This window comes from Diabrotica virgifera, chromosome 7, assembly GCF_917563875.1.
Source record: "Diabrotica virgifera virgifera chromosome 7, PGI_DIABVI_V3a".
NCBI classification, from domain to species: domain Eukaryota; kingdom Metazoa; phylum Arthropoda; class Insecta; order Coleoptera; family Chrysomelidae; genus Diabrotica; species Diabrotica virgifera.
The window spans coordinates 150,032,021-150,058,150 of NC_065449.1; the positions used below are offsets into that span (position 1 = coordinate 150,032,021).

Genomic DNA, 26,130 nt, shown 5'->3' on the forward strand with positions numbered 1-26,130 from the left:
CGTCTTTTCTTTGTGATTTCGTTCTTCTTTTTATAAATTTAATAACAAAATATGCAAGAATTATTATAATCAAAAATATTACTGTTAGGTTCCAAAAATTAGGATGAGTGATTTTTGAGTTTTTAAGTATTAATGTTTTAATTTCTTCTTGTTTCTTCTTAATTAAATGAATCTTGTCCAGTTGAACATCTTGGATATGGACTTCGGGAATCTCTTCTTGGTGGGTATGAGGAATAACTATATTCGGAAGTAATAGTGGCTGACTTTCGGAAATGAGACGATTATTGCTAAATGTTTGATCTTCTGTGCTAAACTGGCATTGGAAAGGAACTGTGATGAGATAATTTCCAGAAATTAATTGAAGGTCTGTGTTAGTACAGTTCATTTGGATTTTGGTTTTGGTTACCAAAACAGCGATGTAGTGGGACTCATCTATTTGCTGGATCATATTTCTTGAAATGTGAACTTCTATTCTTTGGCATCTCGTAGGATTGGATTTTAGTTGAAGGAGTTGAAATAGACAGTCTTCTTCACTTTTGCTTCTTAGAGGATTTTCGGGACAGAAGAATTTGGGCTTCAGGTTTGAGCATGGTACAGATGTGTATTGGTAAAAATTTTCATTCATTATCAGATAAGTGTTAGGGGGCACTATGGTAGTATGATTTACAGTAGGAATCGAGTATAAATGATAGTAGGAAAATTCGTCGGGATAAGCTATTGGAACATGGACAATGAAAACAAACGTCAAGTTAGAGTAGTACGCTTCTGTCTCTAAGATATTATAATAATTATGTATATCTGATGTGATATTTGGATAAATTAGTTCGTTTCTTGAATGATATTCTAAAATTTGAGTTAATATTGACTTTAGTTCATTAATTTTTACTATACTACTATTTAAAATACCTAGTCTCGCAAATGTTATAGAGTTTTCTATATCTGTTAGTAACTGTACTATAATATTTATACTTATACTTAATTGATCTAAAATATTTCTAGTTATAAGAAAATCTTCAAAATTAAAAATAAACTTATTAAGGTTTGAACGAATAGATTCTAAACCAGAGAAAATTACTTCTTGGTTACTTTTTATGAGAGAAATAGTATTATTAAAATTCTCTACAATCTCAGTCGATAATGAAATTTGTTTATTAAGTTTAGTTACAATTTTATTTTGGTTACTTTTTAGTTCTTCTAGTGCGCTATCATAATGTTTTGCGTCTTCTGTATCTAAGTTTCCTGTGATACATTTAATTATTGAGCCTAGTCCGTCTATAAGACCTCTTTTTGCCCTGTGATCAGGTAAGAGTGATTGGAGTTTTTGTTCAGCTAGTTGTAGCTGGAAGAAAAGGACGCGATCAAAATTTTCTAATTCGGAATAATAAGGACTACTAAGGCCGTCTTAATTGCAGCTGTCACATTTTGGTAGGAAAGTCTTAGAGTATTAATTTCTTTTTGAATTGGTTCTAAATTAACATAATGGATAAATGAATGAGTACTAAATTTAATTTTTGCAGTGCCTAATTTATAAGGAAGTATTCCGGGATTATCTTTGAGATTCGTCAAGGTGATTTCTTTATTCTCGACTTGTTGAAGGCCCAGGACCATCATCGTTGTCATTAGGAACCTGTAAGAGTTTTTTCCGGTTAGTTTTTGGTCGTCTTAAATTTTGTTTGTGTAAAAGTCTTTTTGGAGTAGCAACTTTAATTTTTGCATCTTCAACAACTTTATCTTTCATAAATTTGGGATTAAGTTTATTTCGTACCAGTGTAGTATTTTTCCTGTAAACATCACTTCCTTCTTCGTATGTGAGTGGTTCATGTCGATCTCTATTATTATATTCGATACTTTTGTCTTTTTGTTCGACCAATTTTTTATTAAGTTCTTTATAGATTTCTTTGGTCATATCTCTATGTTTTTCTATGTAGTTATTAATTAGTTTTTGGTTTATATTTATATCAAAAATTTCTTTAGTGTTAATGTGGCCATTTATAATATCTATCGGCTTTTGTTGAGTTACGGAGTGTATTGAGTTATTATAGCCTAAAATAGCATAAGGCATTTGATTTAGGATATCAATTTTTCCATCAGCTTTGCTTCTAATTATTCGTAGATGTTCTATTAGAGTAGAATGAAATCTCTCTATAGCTCCTTTAGATTGGGTACTGTTTGTAGTTACATAATGAGTTTTTACTTTATGTATGTCGAAAAATTCTTGTACAACAGAGTTTTTTAATTCTGTGCCTCGGTCCATAGTTACAAGATCAGGAATTCCATGGTGTGTCATGAAGGTTAGAAAAGCTTTTACGATTTCAGTACTTGTCAATGCTGAAAGAGGGTATGCTTGACCGTATTTAGAAAATGTGTCTATTATAGTAAGAAACTTTTGGCCTTGGCTTGAAAAAGTGTCTGCAAATATTATTTCGAATGGTTTTGAAGCTGTGGGAGTAATCATTAGTTTTTGATTTGGCGGATTACGATCATATTTATTTACTTGGCAAATATTACAATTATTTATAAAATCTGTTACATCTTGTTTTATTCCTGGCCAATAATAGGTGCGTTTGATCCTAGTTTCTGTTTCTAGAATACCTCGGTGATTGGTTTTTCCTTCGTGAAATGACCTTATTTTTTCATGTTGTTCATCTTTGTTTACTATATCTTTTAAGATGCTGTTACATTTTATTAACTTGTAGGCAGAATTTTTAAAAGTGTTTTTTAAAGTTTCTAATATTTCTGGTATAAAGGTGTCTTCCTTGAAGTACACAGCGTATTTGTATTTTGGGTCAATGTAATTTTTAAATATATTTATAGTTTCTTCTACAATATTATTTTTTGAAATTTGGATATAAAGTCTTTTTCTGTTAGGAAATATTTTTTCAATTTTTGGTTTGACGGCTGAGTGTAAAACGAAATCAATTACAATTTGGTGATCAAAAACATTAAGATGCTTATCAGAAATGAGCATTCCTAGTATTGGATCTTCTAAACTAGTATGTACAGTTTCTCCGTCATCATCATCATCGTCATCATCTTCTTCAATATCGTTGTCTTGGTTATTTCCTTGTTCTGTGTTTTCTTCGTTAATGTTGTCGTCGACATTTACAGCCATCGAATTGCTATCATCATCGTCGTTTTTCGGAGTTTTATTAATTTCTTCCATATATTTTAAAAATTCATTACAATGAATCTCTATTCGAGATAGGGAGTCTGCATTTGCATTGCAACTTCCTTTCTTGTATTCAATTATGTAATCAAATTCCTCTAATTTTAAACGCCATCTCACTAATCGTGAATTCGGTTCTTTAAGAGACATAAGCCACTGTAAGGGTTTATGATCTGTCATAATTTTAAACTGTCTTCCAAAAAGATAAGGTCTAAAATACTTAGTTGCCCATACTATCGCGAGAAGTTCTTTTTCTATAACACTGTAGTTTTGCTCGGACTCATTTAATGTTCTCGAGGCATAAGCTACTGGTTTATCTTGACCATTTACTAATTGAGATAATACAGCTCCTACTGCTACATTACTTGCATCTGTAGTTAAAATAAAATCTTTATCAAAATCTGGATATTGAAGTATAGGTTCATTAATTAATAGATTTTTACAATCTTCGAAACATTTTACAAATTCTGGAGTGTGTTCTATCTTAGCATCCTTTTTTAGGCATTTCGTTAATGGTTTAGTTAATCTGGCAAAATCTTTTATAAATCTCCTGTAATATCCTAGCAATCCTAAAAATCCTTTTATTTCGCGTGCAGTTTTTGGAATTGGGTATTTGACAATTGCATTAATTTTATCTGGGTTTGGCTTCACACCTTCTGTAGTTACAATGTGACCAAGATAGACTACTTCCTTTCTGAGAAATTCACACTTATCTAGTTGTATTTTAAAATTATTTTCCTGCAAACGTTTAAAAACTTTGTCTAAATTTACAATATGCTCTTGAAGTGAGGTAGAAAAAATAATTATATCGTCTAAGTAGACAAGACAGATGTCATCTTGAAGACCTCGCAAAATATCGTCCATAACTCTCTGAAAAGTTGCAGGAGCATTCTTGAGCCCAAATGGCATACGAACATATTCATAATGACCATTCTCAACATTGAATGCTGTCTTGGGAATATCGTCTGGGTGCATCTCAATCTGATGAAAGCCACTAGCTAGATCAAGTGTACTAAAATAGTTGCATCTGCCTAATTTATCAAGTGTATCGGTGATATTTGGTAACGGATATTTATCTGGAATTGTTTTTTCGTTCAGCTTCCTATAGTCTACAACAATTCTCCATTTCTTTTTTCCTGACGCATCTGCTTTTTTTGGGACAACCCAAATGGGACTACTGTACGCTGAATTACTGGGTCTAATGATTCTTTGTTCCAACATTTTGTTTATTTGACTATTTACTTCTGGTTTATGAACAAAAGGATATCTATACGATTTACTATAAATAGGTAGTTCATCCTTAGTTTTAATAACATGTTTAACTCTATTGGTAAATGTAAGGGGTTTATCTTCGCTATGAAAAAGATTAGAGTATTTATTGCAAATTATTAGAATATTTTGTTTTTCTTCAAAGTTCATATGAGAGGTACGGATTAAATCTTCGATATTAATATTTTCTGTTTCATCGGCAGGCACTATGTCTGCATGGAATAATTCATGACAATTTTCGTCAAAAGGGACAGTATCGATTGGAGCATCTAATGTGACAAAAATTTCATCTTGGGTTTGGTTAAAGATTTCTACTAAGGCAAAACCGTCTATTGCATTCGAAAGACATGCAGGGATTACACATTTTTGGATTGTTTGATCAGGGATAAATATACATCCTGATTTTTGGGAAACTGGAATTTTGGCTACACTACAAGATAAGGGGTCCAATTTTTGTTTGAAGATTATCTTTAGATCAGATTTATAGTATGTTATCGGGATACTGGAATGTGGAGTAGTTAATTGGGAATTTACGAAATCCAACTTAGCGTTCAGATATTTTATATTATCTAGTCCTAAAAGACCATCAAAACTTCTATGAAAATCAAAAAGGTGGAATTTAATCTTACCTTCCTGATTGAATTCTGAAAAGATGGGGATTTCTGCACAAAAGTCCTTTTTTGTACTTTGAAATACTGCAGAGACAACAAAGGGTTCGTAATAGATAAAATTTTTATAAAAGAAGTTAGCTTTTCTGGATTTAAGAAAGATTTAGAGGAACCGGTATCTACCAGTAATTTTAAGGGAGGATCTTGAATTTGGATATAAGGCAGTTCTCTTTTATTTGTGGAAAAATTTAATTCTATCAAGTCTGTTGATTTTGAAAGAGGCTGTCTTGAAAATTTTGATTATGCTCTTCGTTAGCATCATCATAAGCTTCTTGATCAGGGATATTTTGGGTATTTTGATCAATATCGATGGATTCGTACTCGGTATTATACAGTTCTTCGAATGTGAAGTTTTGATTTGGATTTCTGGGGTTGTGGAAATTATTTCTGAATCCTGGTGTACTATTTCTAGTATTCGTACTCATAGGAGTAGATGTATTTGGGGCAAAATTGGGATTTGGTCGCCAAGTATTATTTTGAGCTGGCTTGTTAAAGGTTTGGAAATTATTTTTGAATTGGGGAGTACTATTTCTAGTAGATGTACTCATTGGAGTGGGTCGGTTAGGAACAAAATTTGGGTTTGGTCGGCAAACATTTTGAGCTGGCCTATTAGAATTATTTTGGAAATTAGGCTGAAAGTTTTGGGTATTGTTCCTTTGATACTGGTTTGATTGCGAAGGTTGAAAATGTCTATCATTGCGAGGATCTGTTTGAGAATTTGGATAAAAGTTATAGTTTGCGTTTCTAGATCTGTTACTATTATTATTATTATTATTGAAATTTTGACTCTTTTGGTAATATTTAATGTTATCTTCTTCTTTAATGAATTGAACAGCTTGTTCAATGGATTTCGGCCTCATTGCCCTAATTATGGGCCCTAAAGGTTCTCTTAAACCCGCTAAGAATGTTTTTAGTGCTTGTTTATTAAAAAATTCTCTTTTATATGTGCGCTCCTGACCAAGATGGTGTAAATCAATATAATTACATATGGAATTTAATAAATCGAGCACCTTCTCATGAAACTGATAAGGTGATTCGTTTGGTTTTTGTTTTAAATTAACAAGATCTTGATTAAGGCAATTTTCATCTCTTTGGTCGGCAAAATTTAAAATTAATGTATGTTTTATACCATCCCAATCAGTATAGCCGCTAATAACAATAATTTCTTCAGCTCTTCCTTCTAGTTTATTTAAAATTCCGTTCAATAGCAAACAATTTTGAAAACTACTAGGGTTATTTGTATCGAAATAATGCCTTAAGATAGATTCAGTTGCATTTATGAATCTGTAGAGTTTATTTATATTTCCATCAAAATGAGGAATAATCGCCAAATTGGCAATATCTAATTTAGGTACAATAATAGTAGTACTTGAATTACTTGGTGAAGTCATCTTATCTTTATTTATTGCTTTTTTTTCTATATACTAATCTATCAAAAAAAATAAAATAATAACTAATACTACACTTGACTATTATTTTCGCAAAAGGATTCAATAGACAAGAGGAGTCTGATAAAAATGAACAAAACATTTTTAGCTTACCACATGTATGCACTTCTGCTTGTTCCTGGAATTCTGGATGTCCGAATGGAGCCCAAAATCACTGACAGTTTAAAAGTTTATGAAAAACGGAAACCCGGTTCTTTTTTCGTTTAAGAGTTAAAACCCACGAATATCCTCAATGGAATTCGACGAAAAATCCACTAAGACTGCGCCACTGATAGTTTCTGCCTTTTCGGAACGATTTTTAAAAACAATTTTTAAAAATACAAGTGCGAGAATTTACTTTATTGCGATCTAATAATTACAATATAAAAAATGCGACTTTACTCTACAAAGAAATATATCAGACTGAATTATATTCAATGAAATGAAATACATTACACATTTGAAAAATAAGCAATAATACACAGGTTGCAGTTTGGAAATAAGGTCGACCATAGTTCAGGTGCTGACACATCGGATTCAGGGTATTGGCCTATATGGGGTCAATGGATATAACTCGTGTATTTCGATTATTGAGCTACAACCCCTTCGCAAGAAAACCACCCTATCTTCCCGGCTTAAGAGAAAGTTGTACTTGAAATGCATTAAATTAATTATTTGGCGACTACATATCATTTAATAATTTATAAGGTTCCAAATTACGCGCATTTAAATCAGTAAATTGCAATTTATTTTGTATAGTGCAGTCACTGAAGGTAAAAATCAACGATTACCTTCAATTTCGGTGAACCTTCATCGATTTTTACGAAAATTGGTCAGTGGTTAGAGGATACCTCAAGAAACAAAGGTGACATGGTACCACCTTGCGCCTTTACCCTGAGGGTGGATACCGCCCCTTCTCGGGGGTGAAAATTATTTTATAAAAAATAATTGCACAAATCTATAAAAGAACAAATTATAAGCAAAATTTATTATATAAAGTTATTAAAATAAGTCAATACTTTTTAAGTTATTAAAGATCAAAAATTTTAATTATTCGTGAAAAAAGTGCATGCTTTGAAGCGGTTTTTCGTAAATCACTGAAAAACTGTAAGTTTTTACAAAAAAGTTAATAGTAGTTTTATTGGTATAGCTTATATTCTAAGAATAAACTCTTAAGTCACGCGCCTTTCGATTATTGAGCTACAACCCCTTCGCAAGAAAACCATCCCATATTCCCGGCTTAAGAGGGATTTGTAGTTAAAATAATTTAAATTAATTATTTGGCGACTATATATCGTTAATAATTTATGAGCTCGCTAAATTTACGCATCTCAATTATTGAATTGCCATTTTCTTTATATAGTGCAGTCACTGAAGGTAAAAATCAACTATTACCTTCGATTTCGGTAAATCTCCATTCATTTTCACGAAAATTGGTGAGCGGATTTTGATGCTATTAACGTTTTCTAGAGCTCATTTTTGATAGGTATTTCTAAGTACTTTGACAAGTATTTAGTACCTAAGTGTTATAAAATGCATCTCTTTCCCGTTATTTAAGCTTGAATCCTTAGATTTGAAGAGTCACAGAAAAAATATACATTTAATTACCAATAACTAACTTTAAATTAACATTAAAGGGTTTTTCAAGTAAGCAATTTATTATATTTTTTATTAGCTTCAATTTTAGTGATAAACACTTTTTTGTAAAAACTTACAGTTTTTGAGTTATTTATGAAAAATCGCTTTAAAGCATGCATTTTCTTTCACAAAAATTAAAATATTTGATCTTTAATAACAAAAAGTATTGATTTATTTTAATCATTTTATATAACAAATTTTGCTTACAATTTGTCCCTCTCTCGATTTGTGGGGTTATTTTTAATAAAGTAATTTTCACCCCCGAGAAGGGGTGACATATACCCCAGGTTTAAACCTCAAATTGTTATTATTAATTCGTGAAAATGAATGGAGATTTACCGAAATCGAAGGTCATAGTTGATTTTTATCTTCAGTGACTGCACTATAGAAAGAAAATGACAATTCAATAATTGAGATGCGTATATTTTGCAAGCTCATAAATTATTAAACGATATGTAGTCGCCAAATAATTAATTTAAATTATTTTAAGTACAACTCTCTCTTGAGCCGGGAATGTGGGATGGTTTTCTTGCGAAGGGGTTGTAGCTCAATAATCGAAAGGCGCGTGAATTAAGAGTTTATTCTTAGAATATAAGCTATACGAATTAAACTACTATTAACTATTTTGTAAAAACTTACAGTTTTTCAGTGATTTACGAAAAATCGCTTCATAACATGCATTTTTTTCACGAATAATAATAAAATCTTTAATCTTTAATAACTTAAAAAGTATTGACTTATTTTATTAACTTTATATAATAAATTTTACTTTTAATTTGTTCTTTTATTGATTTGTGCAGTTATTTTTTATAAAATAATTTTCACCCCCGAGAAGGGGCGGTATGCACCCTCAGGGTAAATGCGCAAGGTAGTATTATGTCACCTTTGTTACTTGACGTATCCTCTAACCACTGACCAATTTCGTGAAAATCCATAAAGGTTCACCGAAATTGAAGGTAATCGTTGATTTTTACTTTCAGTGACTGCACTATACAAAATAAATTGCAATTTACTGATCTAAATGCGCGTCATTTGGAAGCTTATAAATTATTCAATGATATGTTGTCGCTAAATAATTAGTTTAATGCATTTTAAGTACAACTTTCTCTTAAGCCGGGAAGATAGGGTGGTTTTCTTGCGAAGGGGTTGTAGCTCAATAATCGAAATGCACGTGATTTAATAGTTTATTCTTAGAGTATATAAGCTATAGGAATTATATCCGCAATACGATATATTTTAAGTTTTCTCAGCATTTTTCTCTTAAGTTAAATCAATTAAAGGGTTATTTGGGGGTGAAGGGATGAGCTCAAAAATCGAAACTATATAATTTCAAGAGCTCATAAATAGCTCGTAATTCTGCCGCAAAAACCGATTCAATATTCCTATTTTTAAGTAGTGGGGGGGGGGCTGACTCAGCCCCCCCACTAAAGTATCAAATTCCTGCTCAGTGGAACGAGCTCAAAATTTTTAGTTTGCGGAATATGAGAGCTCATAAATAGCTCATAAATCAGGGCTATTTGTTTTTTGATTTTTGCAAGTGGGGGGGGGCAGCTCAACACGGGTTTTTTAAACTATTAAAAAATAATTAAATTATCTCACGTTATACTTATCTTCTCTCGTGGGTTCAGTATCTCTTAGTTGATCCTAATCGGGATAAAATAGGGAAAAGAAATAAAGCAAAATATTAAAATAAACATACAGAATTGTCTTTTATTTGTCAAAATCAATACTCTAAAATCTATCAAATCTAAAACCTGTGGACATAGATGTCCGAATGAAATTCTTACCACTTAAATTTATTATAGTTAAAAAAAACAATTTATCGGTTTGTTCCCGATGACTTTGGTAAAACAAACTAAACAAAACAAATTTATGTATTCGCAAGATTAGCTATACTTCCTATTTACTTTTAGAAATATTGGAATTTTAATTCATGCTTTTTACTTAAAATTTTAGTTTCCGAACATAAAAATATATTTCACATAAGTTGACTGACCTTTTGCTTCACTCACTCTGATGTCTTCTCGTGACCCAAGACAGCTCTCCCTCGTTGACTATGTTAAAGGCTACTCATCAAAGCCCTCTCCGTTCTCCAGCTTCAAAACTATCAGCATACCAGCACTAATTCTCCAACAAGCCGGGCCTCTTTTGACACGTACTCGATTCAAACAAAACTCCAAAAATTCTCTGCTCTCCTTCTCACAATAATACAGAATCAAAGAGGTATTTCGTCTCAATTTGATCTGTCTCTCGTTCCACTTTTCAACACTATTCACCACTATCAAACAAACCACTGGTACTTGCTAACTATCTATTCACGAAAACGTCGAACTGCTCCTCAGCGATGCCAAAAACATAATGACTTCTTTTTCAAACCTCTCAATCATTCCAACTACTTTTCCCCTTCCACATTGCCAAGAATTAGAAACATCGACTTTTCCATTCGACAAACAAAACAGTCATTTTCAAAATTATTCCGACCATCCTAATTACTTTCGGGGAAACTCTACAACATTTACTCGGGTTGACACAAAGATATTAAATTTCCAAACTTTCTTTTAATTATCAATTTCTAGAAATTGATAATTACCTCTACCCTGTGGATTAGTTCTCGTAATAAACAATCTTTTTCCATTTTAAATCTAAATACATCGTTATTTTCACTTTAATTATTCACAAAAGTTTTTAATGGTTCATCGGAAAACTCATTAAAAAAGAAATCCACTTACATCCAAACTAAATTCTAATAAATATTTACAGATCAATATACAAGGTGTATCAAATTTATGTGCCCGCGTTATTTAAAAAAATTTAATTTAATTTTTATTTTGCCTTTGATTGATAAATTGAAAACACAATAATACATTACATATTTGTTTAAATATGCTTATTGTAATCATTTTTAATTTTTAATGTATACCTAAGAATTATAAATTACTCATTTCCGAATACACTGGCGTCACTGGCCCGTTTTAGACAAGTCCCATACTAATAAAATATATTTATATGTAATTCATATAATATTGTAATTTTAAAACATGTATAATTATCCATTTGAAAAATAAATGAATGTTTTTGTAATCTTTATACAGTAAAACCTGTCAGTAACGGCCACTAAAAATGAAAGAACCATTGGCCGATATAGAAAGGTGGCCGGTATTGCCAGTTTTTGTAGTCTACTTATAATTGGTTTGGGGATTTTTTAAACTGGCCGTTATTACAGGTGGCCGATTTTGGCAGGTGGCCGGTAACACAGGTTTTACTGTACAGTAAAACCTGTCAGTAACGGCAACTAAAAATGAAAGAACCATTGGCCGATATAGAAAGGTGGCCGGTATTGCCAGTTTTTGTAGTCTACTTATAATTGGTTTGGGGATTTTTTAAACTGGCCGTTAGTACAGGTGGCCGGTAACACAGGTTTTACTGTATTATAATTAAAAAAAAATAAATCACTTGGGTTGAGAGGGGGGGCCGATCGCCCCCCCCCCTGGATCCGCCACTGGCACAAAGATACAACAGTACCTAAAAACCCGTGTATTTGACCGGTGCATCCTTCCTGTTCTGACGTATGGCTCAGAAACATGGACATTAACAAAGGCCAACATAAACAAAATAACTCAAAGAAAAATGGAAAGATCTATGTTGGGAATAAAACTACAAGACAGAAAATCAAACCAATGGATAAGAAAGAAAACAAAAGTAAAAAATGTAACTGAACATATAACAGGGTTAAAATGGAGATTTGCGGGCCACAATGCGAGACAGGAAGATAAAAGATGTAATGCTGAAATACAAAACTGGAGACCGTGGACAGGAAGAAGAGGAAGACCTCAGATGCGATGGAAGGACGATATTGTAAAAGCTGCAGGAACTCACTGAAAAAGCGCGGCCAAGGACAGACAGAAATGGAAAGATTTGGGGAAGGCCTATGTCCAAAGTTGGAGAGAAATGAGCTAAAGAAGAAGTGAGTACAAAGGTATACATACATACATTTTTTTTTGTTGTAATTCCACCTTAAGGCCATGGGTACATAATTCGCAAATATTTTACGGCTATCCCTACTTTTTCTGTCTTTACACGGCAAATTACGTGTAGTAAAATTCACACTGGTATGGATATCTAAACATTACTAGAATGTCATTCTACTTAAAAATGTCATCATTAACTTAAAGACATGGCTTTTGAATTGTAATATCATTAGGACAATCTGTATAGAATAATATGTTTTAAGTCAATTTTAAATAACCTTATAAGATATGTATTAGTGAAGTGACATTGAACTCAGGTGAACCCATAAGACGTGTTGTTTTGAGTTAAAAAAAAAATATAAAATAGACGACAAAACACGAGAGAATGAATTATATTATTGTACGTAGAATTGCGACATGGTTTGGCTGATATAATGTTATTGTTTATAATACACTTCGAAGACTTATAAATACAGAATGTTGTAGCAGATGAAGTAGTAATTATTTAAATAAGGACTATAAGGGTTAATTGTATACCAACCCTTCAACTTTCCTTACATGACGCTCCTGTAAATTAATTGGGAGAATCTTCTGACAATGGGCGACAAAAATTGGAAACGGAGACGGCGAAAATGGACCAGGAACCAGGGATCCAATACTGCCCGTATTGTGAGACGGTCAACCCAGTGAGCGACAGTGCAAAGACAAAGTGGAAATAAAATGTAAATAAGAAATTTAGTCTATCTTTATTGAAAATGCTTCCCTCGTTTTTTATATACATATTATTATTGAACATTCAATATTTATCTTTGCTGATTTTTGAATAATTTATGAAGTATCGATTTTTTTTAAGAATATCTATGAATTTTGAAACATGAATTGGTTTTTGAATTAAATATTTTTATCAAAGTTTATTATATATGCTATTATTGAATTTTGAATTTTTATTGAATTTATTTGAAAAATCTCTATCCGATTTCGATTTTTAGTACGGTACGGTTATGTTTGAATATTTTGTGGAATATCGAATTTTTTCCAAAAATTTCTATCGAATTTTGAGATATAAACTTATTTTGAATATTTTTATCTAACTTTTGCATATGCTATTTTTGAATTTTTATTGAATTTTTGTCTAATAGGTATACTATTATTGAATTTTTATTAGCCAGTTGTTTTTATTATTGATATTTATTGATTATATAGATACATTTTCATCGATTTTTTTTTAAATTTTGTATGATATGAACCTGAATTAATATTTTTTGAGTGATAAATGATATTTTTTTTTTAATAAATAATGATTAGTGATGACATACGTTGATATGAGCTTTAAGACAAACATTGCTATAAGCAAGAGATATATTTTTAACGAACCGACCTGAAGAGTCGAGATAAGGAATCTGGAGAACTATATAGATAAGAAGAATAACTAACAATATTATAAGCTAAATATTATGAGGCAACTACAGACAATAAGAAACCCACTGCTCTTGTCAAATTAGGAAGGTACTAAGTGATTTATAGAAGCTTGAAAGCTTATTAGAGACCCACTCTGTGTTTTGAAGGGTACCTATTTTATTCATGATTATTCGTGAATAAACAACGGCCTCAAAGCAAGGGATTGAGGTTGTGATATTTTTAGAAGAATTTGATCTATGCAACGAAGTTTATACCCGCTTTTATTTAGGTAAAACGCAGAGGTTTCGTGGCTAGTATCGAGTTTTATGATTGTTATGTGGAATGTGTAGAAGAATTGGAACTTTCCTCTCGAGTAAAGCCACTTTGATTAGTCGAACGTAGGCATTGAGGGATAAGTAAAGGGAGTGATTATTATGATGTTATATTATGAAATGATATATTGATGATTAAATGACAAATGATTGTTATATGAAGATGAATTATGTACACTGTAGAAGTGCTGTTATATGAAGAAAAATGAAGAAATATATAGTTGTAGTACCAGACAAGAAGAATAGAAAAAAAGAGAATTTTTAGTAAAATATGTGGGAAAAATGAAAGAAGACATATAAAAATTGCAAGAAAAGAAGCAAAATTAAGAAGATACTAAGCAAATAAGTAGCTAATCATTGAAATATGTCTAAGAATTAAAGCTGTAAATTTTTTTTCTCTAAAGTAATGTAAATTATAAATAACTTATTTTTTAAATGTAGATAATGAATTCAGGTTAAATTTTCGCGGAAAATGGAAGTATTTGAATTAAGGATAGACAATATCTTACAATAAGTGTTAGTAGATATTAAGCAAAGGGACACAAAAAGTGAAATTTTTAGACATTCAGCAACATAGATTAAATCTTTATTATAGGTACAAGAGAGTTATTGAAAGTTTTATAGAGACATATTAGAAGTTTTTAGAGAGATTACATTTTTATTATAGGTACATTATTTTAAAGTTAGTAAGGCGTATATAAATAAATCAAAAGAAGACTGAAATAGGAATTATTAATAAAGTAAAGGTTACATTTTTATTAACTGATTCGAGTAATATTAGCTTAGCTTAGGACTTTTAGTTAGATACGAGATTTTTATAATTATTTAGGTAGATTAGATTATTCCCCTGCTTATATGAGATGCTTATAGGCACTAAAAGACTATGTTAAAAATCCGGATAGGTTTATTCACTGTTTTTATGTGGACACTGTTTTTTGTGAATGGAGAAAAGCCTAAAAGGCAAGACGGACCAGAAAGTGAATGAGTGATAATAATAAACAATTTTTTAGTATTAGGAAAAACCGGTTTAGAATAGGGAAAAGAATATACATGTTTAGGGTATTAGGATAGTAGGAAATTTAATTTTTGAAAATAGTATTAGGTAACCATAAACATTTTGTAAAAGGGAAAGAGGAATATATCTCATTTTAAAACAGGGAGATGTAATATCATTAGGACAATCTGTATAGAATAATATGTTTTAAGTCAATTTTAAATAACCTTATAAGATATGTATTAGTGAAGTGACATTGAACTCAGGTGAACCCATAAGACGTGTTGTTTTGAGTTAAGAATAAAATATAAAATAGACGACAAAACACGAGAGAATGAATTATATTATTGTACGTAGAATTGCGACATGGTTTGGCTGATATAATGTTATTGTTTATAATACACTTCGAAGACTTATAAATAAAGAATGTTGTAGCAGATGAAGTAGTAATTATTTAAATAAGGACTATAAGGGTTAATTGTATACCAACCCTTCAACTTTCCTTACAGAATGTTCTTGGATAACTGTTATTTGTATAATTGCAAATTATTAATTCAGTTAATAAATAAGTATGTATTGAGTGATTGTAATAATTTATATGTACAACAAAAACTAATACTCAATCGAGAAAAGAGGAAAAGTGTTAAGAGTGATTTTTTAATAATATATTGTTACTATGGAACGCTTAATATTTTGGACATCTTTAACAACAAAATACTTGGATCACAGAATATATTATCCTGATATATTCTCTGCTTGGATCTTCCACAAATAATACACACTAAATAACTTTTTATTAAGTTCACGTCTTAAATCAATTATTTATCAAATACACTATAATATATTAATATTATTTATAGTATAGTATAGTTGATTCAAAAGATGGCATAACCCAGACATCCAAAGTGAAAGTTATCCTTTAACACCAAATTGTTCTATATGGTCCACATAATGTTCAGAAAAAAGTCACACCATTTTGAGCTTCGGGTTTGGGGGGGAGAGGGGGAAGAAATCGGTAAATTCGTAGTTTTTTAAGTTTTTCGCCAATATTTCTAAAACTATGCGGTTTAGCATGAACAACTCTCTATACAAAATTGTTCTACATTAAATTTGAAATAAAAAAGGCCCTATGCATAATCTTTCTAATATGAATGGTTCCAAAGTTACGGAGATAGTATAGTATAACTGGTCCAAAAAAAGGTCTAACCCAAACATCCAAAGTAAAAGTTTTCCTCCAACACCAAAATGCTCTATATGGTCCACATATTGTTCAGTAAAAAGTTACACCATTTTGAGCGTCCGGTTTGGGAGGGAGATGGGAGAGATGCCGGTAAATTAGTAGTTTTTTTACGTTTTTCGTCAATATTTCTAAAACTATGCTTTAGCGTAAACAATGTTATATACAAAAATGTTCTGCATAAAATTTAAAACAAAAAATGTTCTATACATAACTCTTATAAAATCAACGGTTCCAGAGTTACGGAGGGTGAAAAGTCGAGGTTTTCGATACTTTTTATATTTTTTGGGCAATATTTATGATATAACTATACCAAAAACCCAGACATCCAAAGTGAAAGTTATCCTCCAACACCAAATTGTTCTATATGGTCCACATAATGTTCAGAAAAAAGTCACACCATTTTGAGGGTCGGGTTTGGGGGGGGGAGAGGGGGGAGAAATCGGTAAATATAAAAGTATCGAAAACCTACACTTTTCACCCTCCGTAACTCTGGAACCGTTGATTTTATAACAATTATGTATAGAACCTTTTTTATTTTAAATTTTATGTAGAACATTTTTCTATAGAACATTCCTTACGCTAAAGCATAGTTTTAGAGATATTGACGAAAAACGTAAAAAAACTACTAATTTACCGACTTCTCCCCCATCTCCCCCCCAAACCGGACGCTTAAAATGGTGTAACTTTTTACTGAACAATATGTGGACCATATATGTAGAACAATTTGGTGTTGAAGGAAAACTTTTACTTTAGATGTCTGGGTTAGGCCTTTTTTTGGAACAATTATACTATACTACCTCCGTAACTTTGGAACCGTTCATTTTAGAAAGGTTATGCATAGAACTTTTTTTATTTCAAATTTAATGTAGAATAATTTTGTGTAGAGGGTTGTTCATGCTAAACCGCTTAGTTTTAGAAATATTGACGAAAAACGTAAAAAACTACGAATTTGCAGATTTTTCCCCCTCTCCCCCCCCCCCCCCCCCAAACCCGACGCTCAAAATGGTGTGACTTTTTTCTGAACATTATGTGGACCATATAGAACAATTTGGTGTTGGAGGATAACTTTCACTTTGGATGTCTGGGTTTGGGTCTAACTATACCATACTATTAATCAACAACTCAAAATATTCCCGATGCCATGTCAAATATTTAAAATTGTCACTGCTTGTCACTGTCTGACTGACAATATTCTATTCGACTGAGTGTGTTGTAAGACAAAGATATATTTAGAAAATATTACCACGGACATGGTGTCCATTTTTTTCGAATCCTGAAAAAACTAATAAATAGGTACTTTAAAAAATTTAAACGCAGAATCAAAGACTAAATTATTACCGAGGGCCGAAAGTCCCTTAAAATAAATAAAAAGTTAATTTTGAATGAGATATTTGAAATTAAAAATCACACTAAATTTTCTCTTAGTTTTTCACTACTGTAACTTATTAAAATAAACATTATAGAAGTTCTCAGGAACTTTCGACCCTCGCTAATAACGTAATCTTTCATTCTGCTTTTAAATTTTTCAAAAATACTAATTAGTTTTCTCAGGATTCGAAAAAAATGAATCACCATTTGAATAGCATTGCAGCCGAAAATACGTACCCATCCTCTTAAATTTACCGTAAACTTCTCGTATACTATTACCGATAAGGTAGAGTTGTCGCCATTTTGGGCCTCGCCATAATCCGCCAATGAATAAGCAGAATTGCTCATAAAGAGGAAGAAGATCACGATGATCACTACACTCCCTCCGGAGAGTCAGGACTGAAGAGAGAGATTGCATTTTTCGAGAATGGGGATGTCCGGTAAATAAATACATATATTCGTTATTGACCTATATAATTGTATATTTTCCACCATTATATAGATGTGTATAAGAATGATACTATTAGTCGTTACATTTAATCGAGTAGGGGAGAAAGAGGTAATGGGAGTCAGCGGGCAATTGTTCAGTGCTCTAACATCCAGACGAAAGTAACTATACAAATGAATATCGACCGAAATGACTCTTTACGTTACACCTTGCACCCCGCCGAAACCCCAGTCGGTACGTATTCATCGTTTGTATGAGAAGGTTGCTGCATGTTTTCGCGCGTATTTGATGTAATTTCACAAGTGTACAAAATAAGCGGTAAGTATATGATTACAAGAAATTTGAGTACCTATTTAAAGTAGTTTATAGATTGACTATAAGCTCCATTTTTCGATTTATAAAACATTTACGGTATTTTAACAGCTGATTATTTTTTATATACATTTTTTTTGCTCATTTGGTATTATCGGGTAATAAGAGTCACTGCAAATAATTGCGTGATATGATAAAATATTGCTATTGGTATTTTTGAAGTGAACACTTTAATAGGCACGTTTGCAAAATATAATATACTTTTAGATCAGAAGCCATCTACAATATCTGCAGCAATGGATCACATACCATCGATTCCACCAGCTGCAATAGATCCATTGCCATCTACATTATCTACAGCAATAGATCCAACGTCTTCCACATTTACTTCAAATATCGAAGATCTGATTCCACTACCCCGCAAAATAACTTCTGCAAGGCCCGTGGGAAAAGGAAGAAAAAACCAACACGCCACGATTTTGACATCTACACCCGTGAAAGATGATCTTGTTGAAAAAGAAAATAGGAAAACAAAAGAGTAAAAAATAAGAAGCAAAATCCTCTAAAAAAAAACTAGCAAATAAAGCCAAAAGACGCGTACTCCAAGAAGAAAACACTTTTCCTGAACCAGATATTTCTCTTGACATAATATGTGATGACGATGAGAATGACGATTTGAATAATTGCCTAGTATGTGGTGAATTTGGTCGTAACAATGAAATATGGTACAGGTGCACTTATTGCGGGTTGTGGGCACACGCAAAACTGCACAGGATGCGATTCACCACGAGGTTAGGTGTGTGACAAGTGTCAAACATAGTGACTCTCATTGTCCCCTTAGTGACTACTTACCCTTATATGTGGACAATGGTGGTCAAAGCTGATTTTTTTGGAGTTGAATTTTTATTTACTTATGATATTACAAAGCTAATTAAACTATATGAGACTGATAGTTTAATAAGTGAACCAGAATAAGAGTTGATTTCAATAAGTTTGAACCAAAATTTCGTGTTTTATTCTATTTCTTGCTTAAGTGACTCCCATTACCCCTTTCTCCCCTACTTGTTGAAAACTGCTTGGTGCAGTTTTTACATGCAAAAGATCTTTTTCCCCCAGTATGATGTCTTGTCATATACATTTTTAGCTGAGTCTTGTAAAAACGGTTTTGTACATATTTCACATACAAATAGTTTTTCTTCATTGTGTACTGTCAAATGTATTGTTAAATCACTATTTTTTGGAAACTATTTGGTGCAAATTTTACACACAAAAAGATTAAGTACAGTATGCATTTTCATATGTAACTTAAAACAATAACTATTGGAAAACTGTTTGTTGCATATTGTCATTCAAATAGTTCTTTTTGTTGTTTTACCAGTGTGTGTTCTCATATGAAGTCTTAGGTGTGCACTTCGTGAAAAATGTTTTGTACATATTTCACATCCAAATGGTTTTTCTCCAGTATGCACTGCCATGTGTGCTTTTAAATATCTATTTAGTGAAAACTGTTTATTGCAAATTTTACAAATAAATGGTTTTTCTCCAGTGTGAATTCTTAAATGCATTTTTAAATCAGAACTTTGCGAAAACTCTTTGGTGCATATTTCACATCGAAATGGTTTTTCACCAGTATGCATCACCATATGTCTGTTTAAGAGAGCAAGTTTTGGGAACTGTTTTGTGCATATTTCACATCGAAATGGATTTTCACCAGTATGCACCATCATATTATGTGTTTTTAACCCGTCAAATGTTACAAATCGTTTTGTGCATATTTCACAACCAAACAGTTCACCAGTGTGCGTTCTCATATGAACTTTTAAGCTAGAATTTTGTGTAAACTGCTTTGTGCATATTTCACATTTAAATTGTTTTTCACCAGTATGCACTACCATGTGTGTTTTTAAATTATTCTTTATTGAAAATTGTTTATTGCAAATTTCACATCCAAATGGTTTTTCACCAGTGTGAATTCTCAAATGTTTTTTTAAATCAAAATTTCGCGAAAACTTTTTTGTGCAAATTTCACATCCAAATGGTTTTTCACCAGTATGCAGGGCCATATGACTTTTTAACACACTTTGTGTTACAAACCCTTTTGTGCATATCTCACATCCAAATTGTTTTTCAACAGTATGCACCATTTTATGTCTTTGTAACTCATTATGTGTTACAAACTGTTTTGTGCATATTTCACATCCAAATTGTTTTTCACTATTGTGCGTTCTCATATGAATTTTTAAATGAGCACTTTGTGAAAACTGTTTTGTGCATATTTCACATCCAAATTTTTCACCAGTATGCACCACCATATGTCTTTTTAAGAGAGCAAGTTTTGTAAACTGTTTTGTGCATATTTCACATCCAAATGGTTTTTCTTGAGAATGCGTTGACATATGTTTTTTTAAATGAGTATTTTGTGAAAATTGTTTTTTGCAGATTTCACATCCAAATGGTTTTTCTCCAGTATGTACAGTCATATGTATTTTTAACATATTATGTGTTACAAACTGTTTTGCGCATATCTCACATCCAAATGGTTTTTCACCCGTGTGCGTACTCATCACATGAACTTTTAAGTGAGTACTCTGTGAAAACTGTTTCGTGCATATTTCACATCCAAATAATTTTTCTCCAGTGTGAACTATCAAATGTCTTCTTAAACTTTTCTTTTGACACGCAAGAAGTTTTCTGTCAGTATTCACTTTCCTAGCGTCAGTTGTACATTGATTTAATTGGTTATTTATAACATGGTTTTTTAATTCATTGTTTTCAGTTAGTCTATCTTCAGATTTGAAACCTAAAATAATAGTTATCTATTAAAATAGCAAAGTAAGATAAATACAAAAAAGTAATTTGAGAGAAGGTAAAAGATAGAAACAATTAAAAAAAACACCAATAGATTTTTGTACACACTTATGACAAATGAATGCATAGGAAAAGTATTTTAAAAATGTGTAAAAATATTTAATTCCTATCTAAGCGCTATCGTTTTGCAAAGCCATCTTCATAGCTATACTCTATACTACAATAAAATAATTTAATATAAGTAACTAATTTAAGAATAATTGTGATATTCATATTTAACTTAAGTTAAAATTTAAAAAGTACCACTGCTAAAGATGGATCCTACTTTTATTAAAAAAAAAATAATAAAAAAATTCCTCTTTCGAAGTTAAAAAAACTTGGATGGTGGTTTAAAAAACATTTAACAAACGGCACATTTAATGTCTTTTTTTGCAAAGTCCTGTTACATGTTTTTTCAACTGTCATCTAAGTTTTTTAACTTCGGAGGAATTTTATAAATTTTTTCATTTTTATTTAGAATTGTCAATTTTTTAAATTTTGACGTAAATTAAACACCTTAACTCTTAAGTTCGTTACTTATATTAAGTTATTTTATTGTAGTATAACTCTGAATATGAAATATAAATGAATATGTTTAAGCGACAAACGCTTAGCCAGGATTGAAATATTTTTACACATTTTTAAAATACTTTTTTTTTCATTCATTCATTAGATAGAAACTGTGCTATTCAGCATTTTTCGATTTTTGGGGGAAATTAAAATTTTCCAGTTAAGATGTCGGTAAAAAAGATAAGGTTCAACATTTTCTACAACCGGATATACCTCTTCTCCCATCACCCACCTTCTCAAATTAATTCAGTCATTAATACTCTTGTCTCCAGATCAATCCGTCTTTCCGATGATGCAAGTAGATCTACTGAACTCTCTTCTTTAAAACAAGCCCTCATCCAAAACGGTTACCGCGAAAATGACATCGATAGCAGCATCCATATACTTCAATCTCCCGCTCAATCACAACCCAAAGAGTCAGATCCTGATCATACGAAAGCTTTTCATCCATATATCAAAGGTGTTACTGGCAAAATCGACCGAATTCTTAAACCACGAGGAATAAAAACAATATTTACCCCCCAACAAAAACTTTCATCTCTTGTCCGATCTGTCAAAGACAACATTCCGTCAAAGATATCTTTCAAACAGTTACTGCGTTGCCATTACGATAATAGTATATCCAATTAAGTATTTAACCGAGTGGCAGCAAGTAGAATGTGTTTTCCCGAATAAAGCCCGAAATTTGAAATATTTAAATTATATTTCGGATCGGATATTACCGATACCTCGCGGTTCGGACTTTACTCGAAACAGATAAATAAAATGTATAACATTAATGTCTAAATAAGTCCATAAATGATTAATTCTCTGTAGAATTTACTATGTAAAATTAACTTTGACTTCGTTTTTCTCAACTAAACCATTTTATCACTTGTATCAATTATGTAGTATCTAATCACCTCAAATGTATTGTTAACAGAGCCGGATTTAAGGCAGTGGGGGCCCCTGGGCAGAATTGGTGTGGGGGCCCCTGGGCAGAGTTGATGTGGGGCCCTACCTCCTGCCATTAAACAAAAATTGTTGTTATGACTTTGGTGTGGTTAAAGCCTGGGTACTTTTCGAGATTTTTTAAATTAAAATTCCTTGATTATGTCGGGCATGTCTAGTTGCTTTAAGGCATTGTGTTCAATGCTCATTATAAAGAGATGGTTCAAACGCTCTTGGCCTATCATAGACCGAAGTCGATTTTTAATTAACTTAAATTTTAGAATGATCTCTCTCCACTGCAGTTAGTTACCATCAGAACTAAATATAAACGAAGTGTCACTATAACGTTTGGAACCGCATCATTCACATTGTTCTCTTTTAACCGTCGGTACATTTGAAGTTCTTTACTTATATTTGATGAGCCGATTTCCGCTTTAAATGATTTGAAAAATTCTACAAATTGTACTAGTTCGACACCTAGTTTTTGATCTAAATCATTGCTATAATTGTCGGTAAGCTTCAGTGAGTGAGCTTCAATTTCATTGGGAGTTAAATTTTCCAAATAATGTAAAAATCCAAAATTGGAATGAATGGATTCATATGCCGGAGAGCCTATGACTTGAAGAGGAAATGAAGTGATCTATAATAGCTATAAAATTTTGAGTCCTAAATTTTTCTGATGTTGTCATTTCAGTCTCTGAAATATTCCTTAAAAGAATATAAAATTTTTTAATTGATTTATGAGCCGCCACTCCTGAATTAAGGTCAATATTTGGATCTTGGAGAATACGATTTGTGCTGTTTGTCCTCTCTAAGATTTCATTCCAAAATATTTCAAATATCCCTGTGTTCAGTAAACACACTCTATTATACAAATAACCATTTGTATCGCTATGAGTTTCAAATTGTTGCCCATCGTCTTTTGAAATTTTGGATAATACTCCCTTAATCTGATTATAACCTTTAACTAGTTCTTTTGCAGCATCACTTCTAGACGACCATCTAGTAGTATTTACTCTTTTTTAGGAACAATAATATTTCTGCCATGGTCGGCGTTGCTCTCGCTTAAAGACGGAACAATAATATTTCTGCCATGGTCGGCGTTGCTCTCGCTTAAAGACGTTTTTAAATATTCGACTAACAAGTTGTATCTATATGTAGACTTGGAAAGAGAAATGGAAAACATCGGACTTGGAAAGAGAAATGGAAAACATCGAAAGTATCACTGAAGTATCACCGGAAGATCGAATCGAAAAAATATGGACATATATAAGAGATACCATTCAGACTCATATAAAAGGGAAATTGGAGATGGTTAAAGCTGAACCAAAACAAAGATGGATGACGCAGGAAATTCTCGATTTGATGGAAAGAAGAAGACTACACAGAAATCGCAATGAAGACCAATATAAGTTATTGTACACTGAAATAAGAAGAAAAATAAGGAATGCTAAAGCGCAATGGTTCTCCCAAGAATGTAGCGAAATCGAGGAGTATGAAAGAAAATATGATTCTTTTAACATGCATAAGAAGGTAAAAGAATTAGCAAAGTGTGGAAATATAAGTAGTCGTGCGATAGCTGATTCAAATGGAAATCTATTGTTTGACACCAAACAAAAACTACACCGATGGAGGAAATACATTGAGGATCTTTTTCAGGATGATCGATCAATACAACATAACATAACGAACGCGAATAGTGGACCACCTATAACTAAAAACGAAGTGGAAGATGCTATACGCTTGTCAAAATCAAAGAAGGCCATGGGACCTGATGAAATACCCACAGAGGTTCTAAAACTACTAGGAGATTGCGGAAGTAAAGTATTGGTTGACTTGTTTAATGCTATATATAATCATCGTTACTTACCACATGATTGGCTAAAATCTACTTTTATACCAATTCCCAAGAAAGCGAAGGCAAAAGAATGTCATGATCATCGAACCATTAGCCTAATGAGCCACGTACTTAAGGTCTTTCTGCGTGTGATCCATGCGAGAATATATAAAAGAATCGAAGAACATTTGGGCGAAACTAAATTTGGCTTTAGAAATGGACTAGGTACACGAGAGGCCCTGTTTGGGTTGCAGGTATTAGTACAAAGGAGTAGAGATGTAAATGCTGATGTGTACCTATGTTTTCTTGATTTCGAAAAAGCATTTGACAAAGTATCACATACTAAGATGTTAGATGTTCTAAGGTCAACTAATATTGACGATAAATATCTAAAAATCATTGCTAACTTGTACTGGAATCAAAAAGCCACAGTTAGAGTAGACGGTGATCACACAGAAGAGATTCAAATTCAACGTGGAGTAAGACAGGGATGTATTCTTTCACCATTAATTTTTAACATTTATTCAGAAAAGATGAGGCACTATTCAGATACTGAGGCACTCAGTACTACACAAGGTGGAGTTGTGATAAACGGGAAACTGATAAATAATCTCCGATATGCAGACGACACTGTACTGATTGCCAGTAGTGATACCGAATTACAATATCTATTGAATTCTGTGGTAGCACAGTGCAGTAATTATGGTCTGCACCTTAACATCAAAAAAACAAAATATATGGTCGTCAGTAAGGATAATGTCATCGATGCTGGAATTCACGTTAATTATGTATAACTTAAGAGAGTTGAAGCTATAACATACTTGGGAAGCAGAATCACTGATAATTGGGATCCATCCACCGAAATACGTTGCAAAATTGCTCAAGCCAAATCAGCATTTTTCCGTTACAAGAAAATTCTATGCGGTCATGACATAAATTTGAGTCTTAGGACAAGAATTTTAAAGTGTTACGTGTTTTCCGTTCTTCTCTACGGAGTTGAGTCATGGACCTTAACAGGAAGAATGCTTAAGATGGTTGAATCCTTTGAATTATGGTGCTATCGAAGAATGCTGAGAGTAAGCTAAATGGACAGGGTGCGTAATGATATTATTCTGAGCAGGATGAAGAAAGGCAGAGAACTGGTAAAAATGATAAAGTCTAGAAAACTCGAGTATTTTGCGCATGTTTGTAGACATCCGGAAAAATATAGCATTCTACATCTAATTATGCAGGGTAAAATATTAGGCAGAAGAAGTCGAGGAAGAAGAAGAACATCTTGGTTAAGAAATTTGAGGCAATAATTTGGACATACTTCGGAATCGCTCTTCAGATCTGCTGCGAATAAAGTTATGATAGCTAACATAATCGCTAACGTTCGATAAACGGACATAGCACCCGAAGAAGAATCTATATGTAGAGGAAGTGAAAAATACATAGGGTTCATACAGTCCTTCCAAGAAATCAAAGAATTCTATGGCAACAGGACAACACTTAGCTGCAGCTTTAGCAACTAAATTTAGAGAGTGGGTGACACATGGAATCTACAACGCCACGATATTGTGTTATCTAAATTTTAGCTGAACACCATTGTTTTTTCCACTCATAACTGACGCATTGTCGTAGGACTGTCCCCTGCAGCTTTTCAAATCGATATCATCTTCTTGCAAGAATTGTATGACCGTAATTTGCTAGAAATATTGCAAATACATTTGGAATAT

General features: G+C 32.1%; 1 protein-coding gene across 2 annotated transcripts in view; it reads right to left on the bottom strand.

Annotated features, from left to right (window-relative positions):
• Nucleotides 1-26,130, bottom strand: part of LOC126888291 (gastrula zinc finger protein XlCGF57.1-like) — a 163,548-nt gene that overhangs the window by 29,597 nt on the left and 107,821 nt on the right. The window contains exon 3 of one of the 2 annotated variants that reach the window (XM_050656423.1): nucleotides 17,136-21,028. The exons of the other annotated variant lie outside the window; for it this stretch is intronic. Coding sequence (XP_050512380.1) covers nucleotides 19,578-21,028 — 1,451 coding nt within the window. The 3' untranslated portion in view covers nucleotides 17,136-19,577. Of the gene's footprint in view, nucleotides 1-17,135; nucleotides 21,029-26,130 lie in introns of those variants that run through there. 2 annotated transcript variants of the gene reach the window in all.